We start from the raw sequence: 23,252 nt of genomic DNA on the forward strand, positions 1-23,252 counted from the left end.
ACCCAAAGCTGTCAGCTAGAGACAGGGTATTGCCCTCTACCCTACAGCATTTTCCTAAGGCAGGATTTCTGTAGAAAAATTTTCACTTGATCATTAAGCAATGTAATTCATAACCTACTTTGCTCCTTTTCTAAGCACTCAAACATCCACCCCCACTGATGCTAATGCAATGCAGCAGATCAAGAACCAGGGATGCCTTTTGAAGAGAGCCACACAGAACACATGTGAAGGGGTGTACCTGTTCTCCCTCAGACACTCCCAGAGATGGAGCCATTGCAGCTGCACACAGAACAGAACTGACAAAAGCCCTCTACACCCAGGACTGCAGCACTGCTTTCACACAAGATGCATCCTGAGAGGCCTCCCAGATCAACAGCAGCAAATGGCATTGGCACATCACACACACCCCAAACCACGTACATGTGCAGTGCTTGGTGTGCTGGAACAAAACAGAAGGACTGCTGGAACCATAACACAGGGAACTGGGGGAACCCTACTGTTAAGATTCACTGGCCATGTACCTTGAAAATAGAATGTGATTTAAACTAGACCACAATATATACAATCAAATGCAGGGATGGAGAGCCAAGAGCCTGTAAGCCTATATTTCAAAAGTGTGCTTAGCATACAGTAGTCTCTTCCACACAGCAGGAAAGGCAGAATGTAAGTTTGGCCAGGATGCTTCAGGAACATCTCCTGCAGAAGAGTCAGTAGTCCCAGCTGACATCATCTTTCTGTAGAGAAGTCTGTATGGTCTGCATGTCTCTCAGCAACTGAAGATTTTTCCGACTCTTTTCTCCAGGCTTCGCTTTGATGGGACCTGCATTCTTTCCTTTCGCGGTTACTGTAGTTGTTACTTTAACCTCACTGACTGGGAACCTGCTGTCTTTTATTTGTTTAGCACAAGTCTTTCTGGGCTTGCATTCTCTCTTAAGTCTCTCTAGCTGAAAGAGAAACCCAAAGAAAAACATTGAGAAGTGATCTTCAGTTTTATGTTCAGCAATTCTTCCAATCAGCTGAAATATCCCATCACATATCTCACCCAGGTAAGCAAATGGTTGTTTCCAAGTCCCACTGAACAATAAATACTTTACTTTACTTACAAAGCACTGTTATATTTGCATCTTTAGAGCTGTGTTTAGCTTACAGTGATATACCTCCTCTCTAAAAATTGACATGTTCATTATGGGGGAATATTGCTATCAGGAATGTAACATAAAAAGATGCAGATGAAGAAAGCTGATTTATCACTGTTACCATCCAGTAATCAGAAAAGAAAGCAAGAGCTTTATACATACATACTAGTAATTGTAATAGCTAGTCACTGTCAGAGATGTGGGTTTGAAAGAAGACCAGAGCTCTGCTGGGGTGAAAAGGTGGTGCCCACACACAGCTCTGTAACATCACAGCATGTGAGTCAGTCTCAGTACTCCCCAGCAAAGACTGAAAGGGGAACTGGACAGTCTGAGGTTCAGGCACATTCATACACCCAAACCACAACACAGGTGGCTTCTGTAGCTCCCTCTCTGCAGGTGGTCATGCTCTCTTCTTCTAGCTGACAGCATGCAACAATTTTCCTTAACCCCAGCTCCTAAAACTTTTGCCAACAGCACATGCAGCATCATTACTGCTGTGAACTACAGCACATCTGCTTCTCTGCAGCAGTTCCTCTGAAGATCATAGGATATCAAAAGTGAGTAATGCTTTTAACAGCAAGCATTTCACAGGTCCATTCTGGATGTCAGGTCTCAGCACGTGTTTTGTGTATAAGTTACATCACGTGAAGGTGAATCGTGGTTTGTATGAACTGAACCAGATTAAATACATGGGGTTAAGCTCTTTGGAAGAAATCCACTAAAATTAATGAAGACAAAAGAAAACAGGGAATCAGTATGTTTTATAGCTTTGAATGAAAAGGCTACACAATCCAAAACATTCTGAAAGTTATAAAATAGGCAAAACAGGTATTTTGAGTCTTAAAAGATGCAAATCCAAATATAAATAGGTAATTTAGTCCAAGTAAAGGAAAACTGTTCAGCAATGTTCAAGAGACAAGAGCAGTGTAAAATGCAATGTGGGAACAGATGCAAAAGCCCTGTCCAGGACAGTGAAGAGTGTGCACAAGGGTGACAGAAAGGATGTTTCTGCAAAAATACTGGGATGGATGGAGGTATGCAGACTAACTTTGGGACATCAAAGGTAGAATTAACTCTAGTTATTTCTGCTTTATGCAACTGCTGCTAGATTAGGATATAACATAAAAAACCCCTACTTAAGTCAGCAACTCTACATAAGTATGATCACAGGCAAAAGAAACTCACCTGCAAACGATGCTTCCGAACTTTGCTGATTTGGTCTGCCTTTGCTTCCATCCTTTCCACTAGTGCATCCAGCTCCTTCTCCAGCTCTTCCCTCACTGCAGCATTTGGGGCCTCCAGGATGAGCTTTGACAGCTGCTGGTGATCACTAGCACACAATTCAGACAGAACAAGCTTGCATCAGTTTCCACTGGCTTCTCTATCGTGTACCCGGTTCAGAAACAACACTTCCAGGAAACCATAGCACCAGCAGCCAGACATGTTCAGCACACCATAACAAACCAGTAAGAACAGTTTTGCTGGTTTGCAGCATTATTACAGTAGCACATTGTAGTGACAGGCCGCTGCAACACTGATAACTTAAGTAGCTTCCAACTATAAGATGCATATTCAAAATGACCACACAACCATTTGAGAGCTTGATCTCAGCACTCACTCAGTTAATATTTTGTGTATTTGTGCCTACTGCAGCTGTGCAGTATAGTAACAATTCACGTTCTGTTAACCAGGACAAGCAAAACACCCAGCAAAGCTATCCTCTAATGGACTATTTGTCCAGATCCTGCTTTTGGCTAGGATAGAGTTTTCATTTTTAGTAGCTGTTACATTGCTGCATTTTGGATTCAGTACAAAAATAATGTTGATAACGCTGATGTTTTCATTGTTGCTCAGCAGTACTTACCCTAAGCCAAGGGCTTTTCAGTGTCTCCTGCTATGCTAGGGAGCAGGGGCACAAGCTGAGACAGGGAGATACCTGGGATAGCTGATTCAAACTGGCCAAAGGGTGATTCCATACCACAGAACATCATGCCCAGTATTATAAACCAGGGGGAGTTAGCCACGAGGGGACAATTGCTGCTGGGGATGAGCATCCATCAGCAGGTGGTGAACAATTGTACCGTGCATCACGTGATTTTTTACCTTCGATTTTATCTCTCTCCCTTTTTCATTACATTTTACTCTATTTCAGTTACTAACCTGTCCTTGTTTCAGTCCATGGGTTTTTCCTTTTCCTAATTTCCCTCCCCATCCCACCAGAGCAGAGGGCAGGAAAGCAGCTGCATGGTGCTTAGCCACCAGCCAGGGTTAAACCAAGACAGTATTTTCTGGCACCCAACATGGCCCATGAGGGGTGAATGGCAGGTCTGACCAGAGTGTGTGAAGACAAATCTTTTGTAGGCACCGTTGTATTGGTTTAGTGGTGGCAGGTAGCAATGCTGGTTCAGGGTGCCAGGCATCCCTGGCCATGACATTGCCCGGGAACGGGAGCCATCTCCTGGGGAATCCGTGTAACTACACCTCGCTCCTTCCCGGCTCGGCAGCCAAGGGCAGGGGAGAGCCGGTCCCACACCTTCCCTGCTGCTCCGGGCTATTACAGCAGCCTTGGAGAACCCGCAATATCCCGCCCCAGCTCAAACCAGCGTAGTCCCAGTGCTAGGATCAGCATGGTGCTGAAGGGGGTGCAAATCAGGGCAGGATTTGTGTCTGGGGGCAGTGAGTGAGCAGCTCATGGGACTGAGTTGCTGGTCAAACCACAGCAGAGAAAGCTTCCTTGTGCACTAAAGACAGGATAGTGAGGGTACACACCACAGGGAATCCCGAGTTTCTCCTCTGGGACCATAGGGAGAACATCAAGGGGGATGGAAAACCTGTGCCTCAACCCTAGAGGCACAGGTATGTGAATTGCAGGCAAAAAACAAGCACAAACAGGAATTCTTCCAGGGAAGTTGCTGCTTAAGTCTTCAGTGGGCAGCTCCCCAGACAGAGTGGCAGGGCTGATATTATTCCTGATCCTATGGAAAGGAATTCTAATTCTTTTTTACAGGAAATGGAGAATGCTATGACCAGTACTAGAGGAGCCCTGTCTCCAGCAAGGTGCAGGAGAGGGACAACCAGGTTACTGGGCTGTGTGGCTCAGATGGCCTGGGCACATCAACCCCACAGGAGCACAAGGCTTTAGCAGACCCTGGTGCAGTGCACCCTAATGCCATCAAGCTGTACAGGGGCAGAACCCACTTGTATTTCTGGAGTGACAGGGGCATCCCAACAGCTGATGGTCTTGGAGGCTGAAACCAGCCTGACAAAATGACTGGCAGAAGCACCCCACTGTAACTGGCCCAGAGGCTCTGTGCACCCTTGGCAGAGACTGTCTTGGCCATTTTAAGGACTCAAAAGGGTGAGCTCTCCACATAGCTGTCTTGGAGACAAAGGAAATGAAGCATCTGTGTACCCTGCCTTGTCTCTCAAGAGAACCCTTCTGATGTGGTGCTGCTGAAGGTCAAAGAACAAGAGGTGATAAAATGATTTGGGTTGGAAGGGACCTTAAAAATCATTGAGTTCCAAACTCCCTAGCATAGACAGGGCCATTTTCAACTAGAACAGGTTACCCAGAGCCCCATCCAACCTGACCTTTATGTTTCCAAGAATGAGAATCTACACCTTCCCTGGACAACCTGTTCCAGTGCCTCACCATCCTCACAGTAAAGAATTTCTTCCTAATATCTAATCTAGATCTGCCCCCTTTCAGTTTGAAGCCATTACCCCTCAGGCAAACACTGTACACCCTAGTAAAAATCCCTCTCTCCAGCTCTCTTGTAGCATCCTCTGAGCCCTGAAAGGCCCCCAGTGAGGTCTCTCTGGAGCCTTCTCTTCTCCAGGCTGAACAAGCCCAGCTCTCAGCCTGTCTTCAAAGGAATGGTGCCTTCTGATTGTCTTTGCTGGCCTCCTCTGGACTCACTCAAGCAGGCCCACATCCTTCTTGGGTAGGGGGTTCCCCAGAGCTGGACCCAGCCCTGCAGGTGGGGTCTGAGCAGAGCAGAGGGGCAGAATCCCCTCCCTGGCCCTGCTGCCCACGGGGCTTTGGATGCAGCCCAGGACACGTGTGGTTTTCTGGGCTGGGAGTGCCCACGGCTGGGCCGTGTCCAGTGTCTCACCCACCAGCACTCCCAAGTCACTTCAGCCATTAGCTACCCACCCACAACCTTTTCCTGCCCTGAAAGACTGCTATGACAGCTGAGTCCAAAGTCATGGCCTACATTAACTCAGTGGACTAGTAAAGGGATAGTCCATGACTACAGAATGGTATCTGTGTGTACCTACATCAAAAGGCTGGAAAGGTGATGGTGGTTATCTGGGACATACTGGAAAGTGTGGGGCTTGGGCAGGATGTAACTGGTACAGTGTAAAGGGTGAATTCTGCCCATCCCAACACAGGGGAAGGCTGGGTGTGGGGGCTGTGAGTGGCAGCAGGGTCCTGTGCTGGCTGGCTCCACACCACAACAGTCCACTGCACTGGGGCTGTGAGCACACTTGTCCCTCACCTCTTCTGACATCAATACTGCTGCACATAAGCACAGGGCTGGTGTTCAAACTGTGTAGCAGAGACTCTAACTGCAAGGACAACTGACAGCCTCTGCAGCCAGCAAAACAAAGATTACATTCCAGAGATTTCCTAAACTAAGAACTTTCTCAGGCAAAACCTTCCAAGTTCAAAGCAACAAGGCAAAAATATGAAACATTGGCATTCATAATCTGCAGAAGAAAATATGCCACACTCACAAACTCATCTGTCCAAATTCATCTTGTAAAGTCATCAACACTTCTGAGAGCTCTTCCTGAGACGAGGACGAGTCCATTGTCGGGGATGGCCTTCTGCTTTTGCAGGCAGGATGACCAGAGCTGGTGGGTTTGGCTGGAGGATCGTTCACCACATGTCTGTTACACAAAGCTTTGTTGTGATGTTTCATCAGGTGCAGCACGTGCTGCACATTGGCACAAACCGAATGACTGGGACTGGTGGACTGAAAGGAAAAGAAAGAGATTTCTTTTAGATAGGATTATCAACAACTTGATAATACTGGAGAGCATTCAAAAGCAGTGCCACTTTTGTTTTGCTGACAAGAATGTAATTTTTGTTTGAATTAATATGCAGTAACAAGAACATCTTGTCAAGCAGCATAGTGCAGGCCTATTTTTGGTAATACCAGCTCAGCTAGTTGTCAATATCCAACAAGTCTTTCAAAGACAATCTGTATGAAAAGTGTCAAAGAAAATTAAGTGATCTGACCACTGGGTGTCAGAAGTGCACCAACCCAAAGTCCCTTAAGGAGCTGCACCTACTGGGCTCTAAGCTTTGGAATTAACCAGCTCACCTTCCCAGCCACAAAGGGTACATCATTCAGACACAACCTGTAATGGGGCTGCACAGTGGAATGTCTGACAAAGCATTTCTGGAAAGAAAGAAGAGAAAGTATTTAGCAAAAATTATAATACAGCCAAAACACTTTCCCTTTACTTTGTAGTAAAAGAGGCAATCAGCTCCCTGATCACATGCACACAACCTTATTTAACTCCTCAGTAATTGCCCTTCTCTTCCCCATATCTTACCTTCTCTGGCTGCTTAGCTTTTTTCCTGGGTTGTCTTACTTTTGGAGAAAGCAGTGGTGATGCTGCTTGAATCAGTAGTCTGTTGGTTTCCAGGCCTGTCTGAAGCTAAAATTGAGGGAATAAGGGGAGTTACTGAAAATATATTAATAAATAATCAGAGACAGTGCAAGCAGAGCACCGCAAGAATTTTTAAAACATAGGCTTTCCAGAACCAAGGGCTGCAAATTTTTAGGGTATTTTTGCAGTCAAAGGCCAACTTAAACATTAAATACTTCCTCTGTTAGCACTACTCATCAGTAATTCTAGTAAATTAGAGAATTAGCCTTAGTCCATTAGTCCCATGCAGACAAGTGCCAAAACATCAGCTGTGCTTTACACTTGGCAAGGAATTGGGGAGCTCAAGCCACCCAACCGTGATCAATTGATCCCATGACATAGTTACTAGGCAACTATTCCTTCTGTTCTATTAAATATGACAGTAAAAAAACCTACAAACAAACAAACAACACCAAAATAAACAAACTAACCACCAAACCAGCTGTTGAAAGAGTTAAGGTTAGAACTTCCTGTCCACACTGAGAATCCTAACACACTTTGCTGTTCAAGAGGCAGATACTGCATGGCTTTAGAAATCGTGCCCTGAAGAAGCATTCACAACACAATTTTCCATTATTAATTTGAGGTACCCCTTTTCCCATCACACCAGACTTATGATAAGCCAAGGTAAATGTTAGAGCCTGACACATTACCTCCATAATTCTCCAGCACACAATGAATGCTTAATAAATACAATACTTTCAAGTTAGAAGACCACTCAGCATCCTTAAGGGCTCATAATCAAGAGTATGTTGCCTCTTTTTTGCTTTCCCGTACAGCATTTTAATTACAATTATGAACAAGGGGGCCCATTTGTTGACTTTAATATTTTAAAAGGTTGCCATGCATACTCAATTATGGATTAGTCTGAATTTCTACTCCTCCTCTCCAACTTTTAGCAAAGATGTCAAAGTTGCAGTGCACATGTGGTGATAGGTTTCCAAAAAGCTCGGAAAACTTCAGAACATTTAGTACCTCCGGCAGAAGGAAAAACAAAAAAAGAAGGAAAAAAAAGACTGAAACCAGGATTCACAACTCTGTGAGGCATATGGGGGGCACTTTCAGTAAGCTTAGCTAGAAAGTTGATAAAAAGGAAAAGAGCTAATTACAGTGCATACCAGTACAAAAGAAATTTCCTGTTGGTTACCTCAGCTGCTTTTTCCTGAACAAGCTTCCTTGCATGTTCTTCCTCATAAAGCTTCTGTTCCAGCTCTTTCATTTTTTTCTAGTCAAAGTTAAATCAAAATAATAGTGTTACTAATGAAACCATTATTTTTCCTTCCTGAAGCCTACAATATTGAGCTTGCACAAAACCGTGAGTTCATCTTACAACTTAAGGATAAATGGAGACTTGAGCATTAGAATGACTGCTGATGCTTTGCCTGTACAGGCATAAATACAGCAGTCAAAAGCTTATGCTTATCATTTAAATTGATCTTGCTATTCTTACTTTCACAATGGGTATCTGAACTCAGGTCACAGCCAAACACACACAGCAATACACAAGGCCCTTTCTCTTCAATTGTAAAAACACCCTAGACAGTATGTTGCTTTGTGTACATGATCCTCCAAGATTCTGCACTACAAAAGAGCTAACAAAGACATGTCATTATAAGGCAACAGAAGACTTGCTTTATTTAGACCACTAATGGTATTTTTGCTAAAATCTGTAACTTACACTCTTACAAGAAAAGTATTTTTGAACATCTAGCCACCTTCCTAATAAAGGAGGAAAGGTTGTATGATGCCCCTGAGATACCTTTAAATAAAACTGAAGTAATTTCATCTTTTAATCACAAAAACTTAAAAGACCACTTTTGAAACTCTTTTTCAAAGGAAAAGGTTAACAGGGAAAGCACACATCTCTTTGTAAACCTCCAACAAGATGAAAACATTGTTTAAACAAGATACACTGAAATTCCCAATGTGAAAGTTATCAAATAACTTTCTGGCTTTATACAGCAGTGAAAAAATAACCCAGAGCTCCAGTCTCCAAAACAATTTCCCTTCTCTTCCCCCAAAGACTGATAATTCACAGAGCCACTAATCAAACTTGAGGCAGAAAAGCATGTTATACAGAGTGACAGCTGTGTTTGCACACTTGTTTGTTTATAAACCCACTACATAGAGGTACTAAATATTTCAGTTCTGCTTTACTTAAGCATTAACTGCAAGAATAATGTAATGAGCTGTTATACAAAGGTGTTAAAAGGCAAAAGCCTGGATAAACATTGAGGACAAAGGCACTATATACAGGAACCAGCTTTTTCTTTTGAATGAAAGAATCATTCTGATGAATTTTTTTCATTCAAAACAAAGGTATTCCAGGTAACTTAAAATTATCTTCTGCCCTTCACAGTTACTGGCACAACTCTTTGTGCCAATGTGTATCTATGTGGTCAGTCTCAAAGCCCTTTTATTAACCTTTTAAGTCTGACAGAATTTTTAGTATGAAAATACTAAGGAAAACATTCTGTTTAAACTAAAGATTGACATGAAGCTGGGCCAAGGCTTTTATTCTGAAATGAATGTTCCCTCAGCTATCTGTTCAGCTGCAGGGTGCAGCTCAAACTACACAGCAAGAATGTATCTTACTGTATCATCTGTGACAAATCCTGTTAGAAATTATATATCCAACTTATATATCTAAATATTAAATATTTAGATTCCCTAAATATTGTTTTCTTGTTTATAGCAGAAAGTATTGTGCAGATTACTGGACTGTCACTACGAGAGAGGCCACAGAGCCAAGCAAACAGCCCCTGCCCAGCAGTGCTGCCCATCATGTAAGACAGCACTGCGAGGGGCAGCAAGCAGGCTGCAGGTCAGCACTGGGCTGCCTGAACATCCACTCAAGCACCAGGAGTCACTGCAAAAAGCTTTACTGACAAAATAGAAATAAAATATTCCAATGTCTATTTTTGACCTGTTTTCTAACAGAAAATGAATTTCATGCAACCACCTACCCAGAGAATCCCAGAATCACAGGGTGGTTTAGGTTGAAAGGGACCTCTCCACTAAACCAGGTGGTTGAGAGCCTTCTCCAAAATCATCTTGAATGTTTCCAGGAACAGGGCATCTGCAACCTCTGCAGACAATCTGTTCCAGTATTTTGCCCAATCCACAGAATTGGGGGAGTGTGGTTTTAATCTCACTGTCAGCTTTAAGATCAATTACTATAAACTCCACACACACATTCAAATTCTGGCCATAAACAAGACCACAGCCCATACTGCACTTTTAGGGAACAGCCACATTTCTTACTCTATCTCCAGACACAGACACGTTCAGATCTTCTCAGTCAACTGTCCAGAGAGTGCACTGCAGGACTACAGTTGAACTAAAGAGGCCTCAAAAGCATTTCCAGGGTAAGTACTCCACATAAGCCCCTGTACCGATACAAGCTGGGGATGGAGTGGCTGGATAGTGCCCAGGTGGAAAGGGACCTGGGGGTGCTGGTTGACAGTCGATTGAATATGAGCCATCAGTGTGCCCAGGTAGCCAAGAGGGCCAATGCCATCCTGGCCAGTATCAGAAATGGAGTGGCCAGCAGGAACAGAGAGGTCATTCTTCCCCTGTACTCGGCACTGGTGAGGCCTCACTTGGAGTATTGCATCCAGTTCTGGGCCCCTCACTTTAGGAGGGACGTTGAGTTGCTTGAGCGTGTCCAGAGGAGAGCAACGAAACTAATAAAGGGCTTGGAACACAAGCCATATGAAGAATGACTGAGGGAGCTGGGGTTGTTCAGCCTGGAGAAAAGGAGACTCAGGGGTGACCTCATCACTCTCTACAACTTCCTGAAGGGTGGCTGTGGTGAGCTGGGGGTCGGCCTCTTTCTCCGGACGACAACGGATAGAACAAGAGGACACAGTCTCAAGTTGCGTCAAGGTAGATGTAAGTTAGAAGTAAGAAGGAAATACTTCACAGAAAGAGTGGTCAGAAACTGGAATCATTTACCCAGTGAGGTGGTGGAGGCATCATCCCTTGAAGAATTTAAAAAAAGACTGGATGTGGCATTTGCTGCCATGATCTAGTTGAACAGTTAGAACATCGGCTGGACTAGATGATCTTATAGGTCTCTTCCAGTCTTGAAAATTCTGTGATTCTGTGATTTCTTTTTCACGGCCACTACTGACATTAGCAAATTACTTGAAGACAATACTTATAGGGCCAGTAGTTCTCTGGAGAGATTAAATGCTCTCAGTAAGACCCCCACACAACCTGTGCTCTGGCACTGTCTGAACAGAGGCAGGCTACATCTCTGCTCACTCATGAGCCATCACCTCACCACTTTCCATCCATTTCAGCACACCATGTATGAAACAGTCTCTCTTATTTCTTGCTTCAAATTCAACTTGAAAATGTTCCTACAATCTTGCCACAACTAGAGGAAAGATCAAAGAGGGAACAGATGCAACACTTCTGAGTAGAGAGTGCAGGCACTCTTTGAAGATATTCAGCTAATACCTATCACATAGATGCTCACATACAAACACAGCTTATAACCACAGAGACCTGACAACCAGAAAATGGCTCATAACTACATAATGATGACAAGAAAAATGAATTCACATCACAGCTTAATCCACATTTATTTTAGGCCCTGGAATTGCTTCAAAATTGTGTGAATTTAACATTCAAATCCTCTAAAACATATTTAATTGTGGCAGCTACTAATTCCTAAAGATAAAGAATCAAAGACCTCTGGTTTGATCCAGAAAAGAACACAAAAAGAATCATAAGGTTGAAATTATTTTCGCTACCCAAGCGCAAAAAGACAAGCAACCCAGTATCACCAAACTTCAGCTACTACCAGTCAAAACTTGGTAAAAGCCTTTCAGAGGGCATGCCAGCTGCTGAACATGTTATTTCAACTCCAGTCCTGGAGGAAATCACTCCTACTTTCAGAGTACAAGACCCAGGAGACTCCTATTTTTCTTTACAAGTGTTTGGCCTAAGTAAACAATGCAACCACTTGTACTCTAAAACTGCAGCTCACTGCAACAGGGTGTCAAGACCTTAAAAAGCCTGTTGCAGCTGCTTTGGCTCAGGGACTTCCAACAAGAGTTGCAGCATCTAAATTTCCTGCAGCAAGCCAAGCAGATAAAGATTTACTACCAAACATCATCTTATGTACTTCTGGAGAAACACCATCTATTTCACCACCTGAGGTAAGGGCTGGTGTACAAAGTGGGAAGCCTGTGATTTTGACAGAATCCAGAACTGCCATCCTCGATATTACAATCTGATCGTGGGGTATCTGGCCCTTTTTGGGGGAACAGGGGAGAAATCTGCAGAAGGAAGCCTCTCCCTGGTTAAGCCCTCAGTAGTTTCCAGGCTTGGGAGACTTGTGGTCTCTCTTAGAGCAGCAGAGAGAGGTATGTGGATGAGCATCAGAGGCCAGCACCACAGACAGTGCACAGAGATGTATGGGGTTTGTGTGGTAGCTATGGGGCTACAGGGATGGCTTCTCTGAGGAGCTGCCAGAAACCTCCCAATGCCAACAGAGCCAATGCCAGCTGGCTCCAAGACAGACCCACCACTGGCCAATGCTGAGCCCAACATCAATGACAGTAGCACCTCCCTACAGACAGGGAGGGGGAAAAAACCTGTGGGGAACTGCTGCCAGAAGCAAGGAGTGAGAATGTTTGAAAGCAGAAGCCTTGCAGACCCTAAGGTCAACAAGGGAGGGGGATAAGGTACTCCAGGTGCCAGAGCAGAGATTCCCCTGCAGCCCATGGTGAGACTGAGTTTTATTTCTCACCATAAAATTAGAAAAATTATAAAACTTCAAGGGTGAACCCACCACAACAGAATATGACCAAACACAGTCACATAGAGTTTGCAGAAGCTACTGATTCAAACAGAGCCCTGAGAAGGCAGACTGACTCAAACCCACAGGGAGTCACCCAGTGCTAGAGGCCTTGCAACATGAGAGCACAGCAGTCTGCACACAAAATAACTAGTAATAATTGTGTTTCTTAAGAAGGAGGGCTAAGAGGAAAAAATCCCATAAAATTCATACAAGTCAGGGTGAATCTCAATAATAACAGAAAATAACTACTAGCATTCAGTAGCATGGAAAGCAAGTCAAGATCTTAGGAATGGCTGCAATCTTACAACGCCTAGGCATCAACTAAGTACAAAAGAGGAACACCAAAAGACTGTTAAGGCATAATTAAAATCCAACTCTTGCAATGTAGTGCCCCAAAGCCTACCTGGACATGTACACTTGCAGCAATAACTTCAAGTTTCCACAACCCATCAGTTTAAAACAAAGTTTAGTTGCTGTCTTACTCTAAAGCACTAAGTATTGCTCAGCTCTGCTATTGCCATAAGCTATGAAGTACAGATTACAACAAACAAGATAAATATGATACAGTATCCAAGACAAATGCCAGACCTCTGCTGTGGACTGCATTGCAGTTAGTCTGTTGTACTCCTTTTCCAGCATATCCAGCTTTTCCAATTTCGACTGAACATGCGATTGGTCAAGAAGCCGATCTCTCGCCAAGGAGCTCTCCAATGGAGAAGTGAAAAGAAAAACAATTATAAGCACAAGAAAACAAGACCATCTATAGCAAGCATCTGTGTAACATCTTTGTGTCTGGAGCACTAAGGAGATCCATAAACAGTCCAAAGGAACTACTAATTCCTCCGTGCAACTTTAGATGGTGGGACAATCAGGGAAAAAACTGCACCACTGGTCCACCAATGTTGGGAAGCCAGACATTTAACCACACTGAGAGAGGATTCTGCAGTCTCTCCTTCCTCCCAGCTCAAAATATTAAAAAAAAATTATGCAGAAATTAGAAATAACTCTCTTGGGTTTTTTTGCCTTCTATTTACCAGACTGAAATAGAATAGCCACAGAGACCAGTGAGCAGACAGCTCCAGTTGACCCATATGCCTATATAACAAAATTCAAGTTCATTTTAGATATAGGCAAAATCATCATCACTGATGATTGGGAATAATTGGGTGATGATGGGAAATAGAAATTTTACTGCTATTTCTACATTCTATTATTACATTCTATTTTACATTACATTCTATTCTACTACAGAATCAGTACTTAAGGCCCAGTTTAACAAGAGCAGTGCTAGTAAAGACAATCCCCAAAGGCCTGAAGACTGTAAACACAAAAGGGAGGTTGTTTCCCAGTGGCACACAGGTATATAACTGGAGGATAAGGATGAGCCACTGCAGTGAGCCAATCATGCAGAAGCAAACAATTCATATTAATGCCAGAGCCTGCTACGGCCTTACAAACAGGTGCACAAAGAAAATACCAGGGTCATGAGAAGACTGGGAAATTTAAGTAGGGAAGCTCTCCATACCTAAGAATATGAAGGCCAGCTGAAGTAGACACCCACGCTTAAAGGTATAAAAATTACAGTAACTATGAAAAATCGTGACATAACTAATTGACTTTTATGATTTAACTGAGATATTTTGGGAACACACCTGTTTCTCCAAGAGATGCGACTTCTCATTTTCTGCATGCTGGATCATATGTCTCATGTAGTCCAGCTGTTTCTCTAGAAGTCTGCATCGAGACTCAGCAGCTGCCAGCTGAGAAGTCAGTTCTGAAGATAACAGAAGGCAGAAAGTAGAAATCATGCATTGCTTGTTTCTGGGATTTTTTTTGTTGTTGTTTCCAGGACAGTTTCAAAACAAACAAGAAAAGGACCATCTAAGAAACTTACATATTATGCTGAATGAACTTTTGTATAAAAACCCCTAAAATTAAGAATGCCTTAGAATTCTCTTTGTAACTCCCCAAGTCACCCCATTAAAAGATGCTGAACAAAGTAAATTAAAATTAGTTTATGCGTTTATAGGAATAAAGCTTAATCCACATCAATGTTCTATAGTATCTATACACGCTTTGCAAACAACCTTGATTTTTCTTTGACACTTCAGTCTTGTCCCGTTCTTTGTGCTGCATTTGTTCACTCAGCATTTTTTTAAAGTTTGCTGTTTCCCTGCTGAGGTGTTTTACATTCTCCTCTGCCTCAAACCGCTCCAACTCCAGTTGATGAATTTTTTCCTGGAGATTCCTCAGAGCAGAAAATATTGCTGCAATTGAACAAGTACCTTTTGTTAGATACCATTAAATCATCACTTCAATACAACATTAAACTTGAAAAGTTATTATAAAAGCATGTTACGTAAGAAGGTCAGAGTGTTCCTTAGCAGCATCCAAGAGTCCTTCCAGGAATTAGGACCTATTTCCCTTTAAACCATAACTGATTCTAAAGCTAGTCTCAAACAAATAGATGCCATTAGTGCACATCCTTCACCTGACACATTTAGGAAAGATACAACTATTTCCCAGAACAAGGCATATAAATGTGTCAACTGAGAACAAACAGAGTATCCTCTGACCCTTTATCAAAAGGAAGTGAAAAGTCTCAATTAGATAGTGAAAACAGCAGCAACTCTCCATATTAATATTATTTCTACCATAACAAATACACAAACAGTGTTCCCATGAATGGCCACACAGCACTATAAAGGTTAACAATCAGAAGAGCTATAAAAGTGCTTATAAATAAGCAGACTTCTCTTTTAATTCTTCTGGTTTTTGTGTTCCCCTCCTCCATCTACAAACATACATCTCTTTAGTGCTGAAGCATTTTGCCTTTCTGCTGCACTCCCAGCTTTAGCAGTCAGTAAACAAAGCCTTTCTATACTCTTCACCACAAAAAGAAAAGCAGCTATAACAGAACACGCATCACCTTGCAATTAGACCATCTGCTGGTAATCTGACGTATTACCTGTCTCTTAGCTGGCTGTTTAATTCCATGAAGGGACCCATAACCATAAGCCCTTTCCCCTGTACAGTGCTGCTGAAGTTAAACATAACATCTGTACACACAGCTCAAATAGCAGACTAATCTGCAAGGTCACATTAGCCTACTCTTTTGTGCTTAAATCCACTCCAGAGAAAGAATGTACCTGTAATATAGCATGCTTGAGCACTTAAAGAGTTGGGACTGCATATTGGTTTATCCATCAGATAACACAAAAAAAAATTAAAAATATTATCAAATCTTGAAGTGAGTTAACAGCACACGAGAGTATCACATCAATGCAAGCCTGTTAAGTACATAAGTAGCAGGAGCAGTCACAGTTAAGGGGAAGTTATTGATAATTTGGCCCAATTTGCAATATCAGAATCACCAATTGCACCCTCTTCTGTATTTACTGTTCCTTGGATTCACTTGAAATGGGCATAGATGAAACAATGAACAGGTTTGTTACTATTATTGTTAAAAGCTACATTTAAATCTCAGTATATACACAATAATGACTAGCAAAACGCAGCAATGAAGCAACTCAAGCAGTGAAGAGATGAAGGTGAAATCCAACAGAGCAATTATTATTCAATCACATTGGAGTATTAAAGCCAACTGTGCATGCTGACACACATATACAACACAAAGACATTAAACCCAACATAAACAGAATTTACTATACTCAATTTCAGGATTTTTCAATAAGACTTATTTAATATGGGGAATGGAAAGAGCAATGAGGACCCTCAAGAACAACCAATCAATTTTGCCACTTGAAATTAATTCCCACATCCTTAAATTTACTAAAATATACACCACAGAACATTTCTGCATTTTTAAAAGCTATACAAAAAGAGAAACATACTGGATCATCCATGTGTTGGGATTAAATTTTCAGTACATACCCACATTCACTTGCACTTCATTTAAGCATTTTTTGGAAATAAAAAATTTGCTAGTTTCTAAAACAGGATATAATTTATCAGATTGTCTTCCACCACCCATCCTTATTTCAGAGTAGGCAGAGTCACTGTTAGAAAAAAAATTGCCGAGTGAAAACTTGGAAGTCAAAACTTTATTGCTAATGCAACATACAGCACACTCTACAAAAATACACCTGCATCAGTAATTCATAAGGAAGCTCTTTCCTGCACATCCAATTTTTCATCTGTAAAGATTGTTTTAGTTTTGTGTCAACAGCACTCTCAAAACCGATGGCCTTGAGAGTACACTCTGCATTTTAAATAGTGCTGCAAGAACTGAGATTTCATCTTTAAGGTCATTAACACACAAGTCTTTAGTAACTCAGACATGAATTGTGTTTTGGAGCAGACACTTGAGGCTATCATCCTGATTTTTTACTTCGTTTTGGGTAATATTAAGATTCATCCTAAGCATTTCTCACTTGTCTCCATAAGGAAAAAATATCAAGCAGTTCATAGTTTTATCCTCCATACACTCCAGTCTTACAGGAAGCATTTCTGCAATGACCCTGAGCCAAACAGCTCTTCAAAGGATCAGTCCTGCTCTGTCTCCCAACTCCTCATGGTGCACCCTGCATGTACCCCAAGGCAGCTCTGCAGTAAGTCTCACTACATGACAAGCTAATTCACTAAAACAGAAAACTAACCAAGAATAGTTGTATTGTTCATGTCCAGCATGGAAAGGAGAGAGAAGGAATGGCCAAGAAATAAGAAGAATAAATGGGAGTAAAATTGCCTCCATTTTTGGTGTTGTGAGCACCAGTTCAGCACTTTGCTGAAGCCTTCTCTGTATCCTTTAAGTCTTCACTGAAAAGATAAATACAACACCTCCTTCATCCATGACAAGCCTTCCAACTTTAACAGGTTCCTAAACCTCTTCCTTTTCTCCAAGCCATTCTGGGGACTGAAATCCCCTTATTTCTAACTCAGCTAGGAACACAGGAGAGGAAAAGTTGAAGGAGAGAAAGACTGAAGAAGGGACAAAAGACCTGAGTAGTTCATGAGTTTGTACTGACAGACAATTTTACAAATCTCTACTACCAAAGAGGAGAGTATTTCTCCATTTGTAAGATGACCTTTATCATCAGGTGCTCTTTGGAAAGAGAAGTGCCAAGGACCTACAAAACAGGTGACCTGGACATCACTGGGAATTGATAAAAGCATAAAAAGACTGCAACCTTCATAGGTGTGGAAGACATACAGTATTCTACCACGATTTGGAAACATGTAGGAAAACAACTTTGCTGAACTATTACCTCTGCTGTGGCTTTCAGGATATGGAACTACTGGTTTCTGTGAGGAACGCTGCAGATCTGAATTAATAAATGGCTTGTGCTTTGGATATTCTATAAATGAAGCTGAGGAGAGTCCATCTGTGGCTGATGTAGAGCTCTGAGTGTTACGCAGATCATCCTGAAAGCAAAATAAAGCTGTTATTCAGCACATTTGTTTCTTTGTCACGACAACAAAAATAAAGAAAAGTAAGCGTCACTATAGGATATGAAACAACACGACACAAACTTGCTGCTCTTTCCAAGGTAAAAAGGGACCTTTATTTTTCTGACTTCAACATTTATAGATTTCCAAAAGTGACAGTGGAGGGTGAAAGTGCCACCTCTCCAACGACACTGGACAAATCAACAGTCCATCAAATTTCTCCTCCTCTATAAAAGAATGCAAAACAATAAGTTATATACAGAAAGCGTGTGAGAAAGTCCATTACAAGAATGTAAACATCAGAAGGCTTAGAAAATCTTAAAAAATCAGGGTGACAAGTAAGATTCTACCAGATGATGTGTAGAAGGACTCCTACAGGAGACTCATATCTCAAAAGCTGTACTTCCTTCTTTATAGACTAAGGATGTGTCATTTTACATGCAACTCCCCTCCACTAAAAACAGTATCAAACAGAAGAATGTCTTTACCATACTAGTTTCTGATTTACCCTTTTTTTTCCCCATTTACTTGTACTGTCTCCTACATATTAGAAGAAGGCAACACACAATCAGTTGGAAAACAACCACCTTCTTAATTACTGGTTCCATTTACTGCACAAGATACTGCACTAAGGTGGCCCAACCTGATAAGGCACACCCAGGACTGTGGTCCTGCACCCCTGATGTGAAACAAGGGCTCACTGCACATGGGGCACAGGACACTCTGCAGCTGGGAAGGTGAGCTCAGAGTCCCAATCCTTCCAACTCCACTGCTTTCTACTCATTCTCCTTATCTTTCCATTAGCAGGTGGAACTTCACAAGACACATCCAGATGACTTTATGCTACAGCTGATTAGCGGTATCAGCAGTGGAAAACCAGGAGATCACAGCCAGGAAAGAACTCCTGCCTCTTAGCAGTGATGGACTCTTAAATCAGCTTCAGACTGTTCTGAAAAATGTGGTTATAGAGATCACGGATTTCCCAGCAGTCTGCACCAATTTTGCAAACACCTGCTGTGCTCTGGATGTTGCAATGACCTGAAAGGAAAACCTAGCTAGCAAGATGCCCTTCTAAATAGAGGAGACATGGCAGAATTACATGTTTAGGGTTTTAACTCAAAAACTGTCTACCTGGCCTAAGTCTTATAATCTGTATGTACAAATTAAACAAAATCCTTATTTTTAACTTCTCTCAACTGCACCCATCACTAAACATTTCAGTGATAGAATTGGAAAGCACCTAAGAGAGGTGGGCTGCAGGCAGATATAAAGCTCCCACAGCTTCCCTGTTCATAAGTAAAAGGAGCAATTGCAGATCTTGGCAGGGTGTTTTTATGCTTTTGCATACCAATCACTAGGAGAATATCATGACCAAAATTAAAATACAGAAAGTATTAGGTATCTCTAGCAAATTACACAAATGCATTACAAGGAGCCAAATACGGGGGAAAATAAAGCAAAATTTAAAGCTGTTTAAAGCCCATACACAGCTGATTTCCTCTTATAAACACAGTGATTCATTGTGAGCAGGAAAATTAGGATCCTAACTACTCTGAGTGTATCAATTGGTGTTTCTAAGCACAGTTGTATGACTGCTTTGCAGTTTGTGTTTATACATTTTCCCACACAACATAATGGCTTTTCTCAAAATAACTGCATTTGCACATGCATTTTCTACCATAGAAAGCGAATTGAAACACTAACCCCTAATTAAGAATATTTTGATTAAACTATTTTTAACGGTGTTTTTTGCATAAACACACTGTTTCACACTCAGCAGCCTCACAAGTCTAAGCAGAGCACATGAATCCATCTGATCAAAAGCCTGTTAGGTGCTAACATCAAAAATGCCATCAGCATTACAGGATATGGCATTGATGAGCACAGGATACCAAGACCAAATGATGGAATAAAAATGAACCAAGCAAAACACAGCACTTGTGCAGCAGGCAGCACAGGAACAGCAGGAACAAAAGCCTCAGCAACCCAAACAGCAACTACGGATTCAAATATCAATATCCTGTCTGCTACTGATTCAAACCAAAGGTGCCCCATCAAACAGACAAAACAAAAAGGGAATCAGCCTGAAGCCAAAGTGGGGCTGACAGCATCACAACCCTTCTACATGTCACTATCATCTTTTATGTCTTTACAGGTAAACTCTTGTCTGAGAATTAAATGTAACTGCATAAAACCACCAAAGTAAAGGAAATTCTCCTGTTTGGTTTTGCTGCCATTAGTAACATTTTTCTAGCCAACAGCAGACTAGCTGAAAGAAAAACCTGGTGTACTCAAAGCCCTGGAGCACCAAAGTCACACAAAGCAAAGCAAATTGAGGTTTTTGTCTATTACATGTCTTCTAAATTCCACCTGGATGCAGGCAATAGGCACTAATTTGAACAGTCAGTAATAGCAACTTGTAATAATAATTTGATTAGTGTAGTCAGTACAGATATCCGCTTCAAATAGCTACTGAGAAAATTTGTGGTGGAATACGATCTATTACATAGGTAATCATTCTTTTTTCAGTCTAAATAATAATTTGCTACCACATATATTTTTCTTACCTATTTTTAAGCAAAAGAGTGGCTTATATTCAGTTTCATAAATAGCAACTTTAAATAATTTGACTGAATACTTTGGAAAAGTTTATGAAACAGCATCAAGGAATTTCCCTTCACAAAGCTCAAAATTCTCTGCTCTTCTGCCCTATCTCTCAAGTCATTAAAAATCATTTAATTGTTGCTGCTCTTGGAAGGTCTCACAGGGAATATCATGCTCGGATGCCCAGGAAAATTGTGAAAAATAAAAAAAAAAAATCAGGAAACTCTATATATTTGTTCTGAATCTCAGCTAGGTCATGTCTGCTAACTACATCTCCTCTCTTTCAGGGCACTCCTCAGTCTTCTGTAATCCCCACTAAAGCCTCAGAGTAGTAAATGAAGAAGCTTAACAGTCCCACAAGGGGCCAAGTGCACCCTGTTACATAACAGCAAGCTGAGTGCGTTTTATCTGCACAGGTCAGAGAACACTGCCTTCCAAAACTCACTGCTTCCACCACTGCATATCAGCTGCCTACTCACGCAGAAAGAAGGGAATATGGAAAACACAAACCAGAGATAACACATCACCAACACAGGGACCTCCCGAAGCTCTCAAAGGCTAAACACAGTGGGAGGGGGGAAAAAAGACACAAACTCATACAGAAAGTTTTTTAAAAAGGGATTAAATTAGAATGGGTGCTACTGCAAGTTCTCATCTGGGTGCTCACAACCAAAAAATAAAGAGGAAAAAAGCGATTAATACCTGGCAATGCTTTACGTGACACACATTTGTCTTTGCACATGGTTAAAAAAAAAAGCCAGGAAAATTACATAGGGAACAAGAAAAAATATCCCAAAATAATGAGATACTGAATGTAGTGATTATAGAACATCTGAGTACCCAGTTATTCAAACTTTCATAGTCATTTTGGAGGGACAGTCTCAATTGGCAGCACACCCTCCCTCCTTACTGCAGTACTAGGAAAGTGGGGAAGGAAGGACAGCCCCTATCACCCACAGGCCAAATTAAGTGCTGGCTGTGCCTCCCTGATACAGGCTGATTCAGGAGCATTTTACATTTCAATATCATCCCATAAAAAAAAGTTAACTTAGTTAAGCAATTACACCAAATGGGGAGGAAAAAAATGTCTGCCATAGAGTGCCAGACATATTAAAAGCAACTACTTTGAAAGTTTAGAAAAGTATTAAGTTAGAGTTTTTTGTTTCTTTTTTTGAATACATAGAGAAAGTCTACAGTGGGCAACTTTTATCCCAAAAAGTTTGGGGTTTTTTTGCTAACTAAATTGATTAAGTAGCCTACATTTACCTCCTGAAGACTAAAACGAGTCTTCTGACATAGTTTTCCAGGCATGCTAGAAACAAAAGTAGAAATAAGGGTTCTCAAATTCCCCTTGCTGGCCCAGGTGTAAGTATGGGAGCACACTGCAGGGCAGGAGACACAAAAGAGAGCCCCACGATGGGTGCTCACCACCCAGCCAGTGAGACCCCAAACCATGAATCCCCCAAGAGTGACCTCGTACTCCCTGCAGCCCATCCCAGTGCAGCCCTTTCCCCATCTCTGCTCCTCCAAAGCACGCCTAAGACACCGTTTCTCATGCAAAAAAAAGCCAAAACAACAAAAAGCAACTAAAACACCCCTTATTCCAGAAAGCTGCAAACATCATGCCAAAACTTCAAACACGAACCCCAACTGGGACCTGTTTGAGGTGCCAGCCTGGAGGGCACAGGGAGCACTCCACGAGCCCAGCCCAGGCTCTCACCCCGTGCCGCCAGCCGAGCCACGTGTCCGGGGCTCCTCCACTCCCAGCGCCCTCCCGGGAGCAACGCGGGCCGGGAATCCCGCTTCCCGGCGGGAATGTGCGTGCTGACCTGTCCCGGCCCGCCAGGCGCTCCGCACTCGCCCAAGGGCACAGGCATCGACTACTGCTAAAGCTCGGCTTAAGGCAGCGCTTCCAGGCACCGCCGGCTCTGCCCCGGGAGCTCCGGGCTGGCCCAGCACGGCACGGACTAGACCCGGGAACAAGCCAAATGCAGCATTTCATTCCCATTCCTTACAAACACCATCTCCAGACACCGGTACGGGGACAGCAAGATACACAATAGCAGAGCACCTTTTTTTTCCGTCGCTTCAGAAAACACGTGTGAATGCATCATAGGTTTACACGCACATATATAGATATACACACACACACATACACATGCGTATACACACATGAATATACACATACGTACATACGTAAACATACATATAAATAAATACATATACACACACAGATACGTACACACACAGATATAAACACCTATATCTATGATGTGCATATATACGTGCGTGTATGTGTGCGTATCTACACGTGTAGACATGGGATATCTACACGTGTAGATACACACACACGCATATATATGCACATCATCTAACAGACAACCCAGCTTCTACAGCCTGCACAGCTCCCGGCACGCAAGCCGCCGGCCCCGCACTGCCCGGCCGCTACCCCTCGGATCTCACAAGCTGCCCGCCCGTGCAGCTCCTCACCGCGGGGACGCCCTGCGAGCCTCACCGTGAGCGGATAGCCGCTCCCAGCTGCCGCCATGTCGGCCATAAGGGAGCCCGCTCAGCCCATGTCACTTTAAGGCTCGGCACTCGCGCGGCGGCTCGCTGGCTCGCTT

The 23,252-nt window shown here is 42.5% G+C and overlaps 1 protein-coding gene across 3 annotated transcripts; it reads right to left on the minus strand.

Annotated features, from left to right (window-relative positions):
• Positions 1–578: 578 nt before the first annotated feature.
• Positions 579–23,250, minus strand: CEP57 (centrosomal protein 57). Of its 3 annotated transcripts, XM_058043807.1 has the most exons (11): positions 23,144–23,250; positions 17,844–18,000; positions 14,703–14,882; positions 14,266–14,389; positions 13,204–13,318; positions 7,948–8,025; positions 6,705–6,809; positions 6,470–6,547; positions 5,877–6,118; positions 2,322–2,466; positions 579–944 (listed from the first exon to the last, which is right to left on the minus strand). In XM_058043807.1, exons 1-11 carry the CDS (start codon positions 23,183–23,185, stop codon positions 708–710), a joined length of 1,503 nt encoding a protein of 500 aa, XP_057899790.1. In that variant the 5' UTR covers positions 23,186–23,250; the 3' UTR covers positions 579–707. The 3 variants fall into 3 exon arrangements, with proteins under 3 accessions (XP_057899790.1, XP_057899798.1, XP_057899807.1); XM_058043815.1 differs by lacking the exon at positions 7,948–8,025 and having other exon boundaries at positions 13,204–13,320; positions 14,268–14,389; XM_058043824.1 differs by lacking the exons at positions 17,844–18,000; positions 23,144–23,250 and adding an exon at positions 17,235–17,277 and having other exon boundaries at positions 13,204–13,320; positions 14,268–14,389.
• Between the last annotated feature and the right edge of the window lie 2 nt (positions 23,251–23,252).

The sequence above is a fragment of the Melospiza georgiana genome, chromosome 2 (genome assembly GCF_028018845.1).
Source record: "Melospiza georgiana isolate bMelGeo1 chromosome 2, bMelGeo1.pri, whole genome shotgun sequence".
NCBI lineage: Eukaryota > Metazoa > Chordata > Aves > Passeriformes > Passerellidae > Melospiza > Melospiza georgiana.

Bases quoted from the DNA above. Each gene is read 5' to 3' on its own strand.
- CEP57 (XM_058043807.1), bottom strand. From the start codon at position 23,185: ATGGCCGACATGGCGGCAGCTGGGAGCGGCTATCCGCTCACG. The intron at 14,390-14,702 runs GTTGTTTGCAAA...TGTTATCTTCAG, and splicing joins AGTGTCAAAGAAAAATCAAG to AACTGACTTCTCAGCTGGCA. The intron at 8,026-13,203 runs GTCTGGCATTTG...AACTTTGACTAG, and splicing joins CAATGCAGTCCACAGCAGAG to AAAAAAATGAAAGAGCTGGA.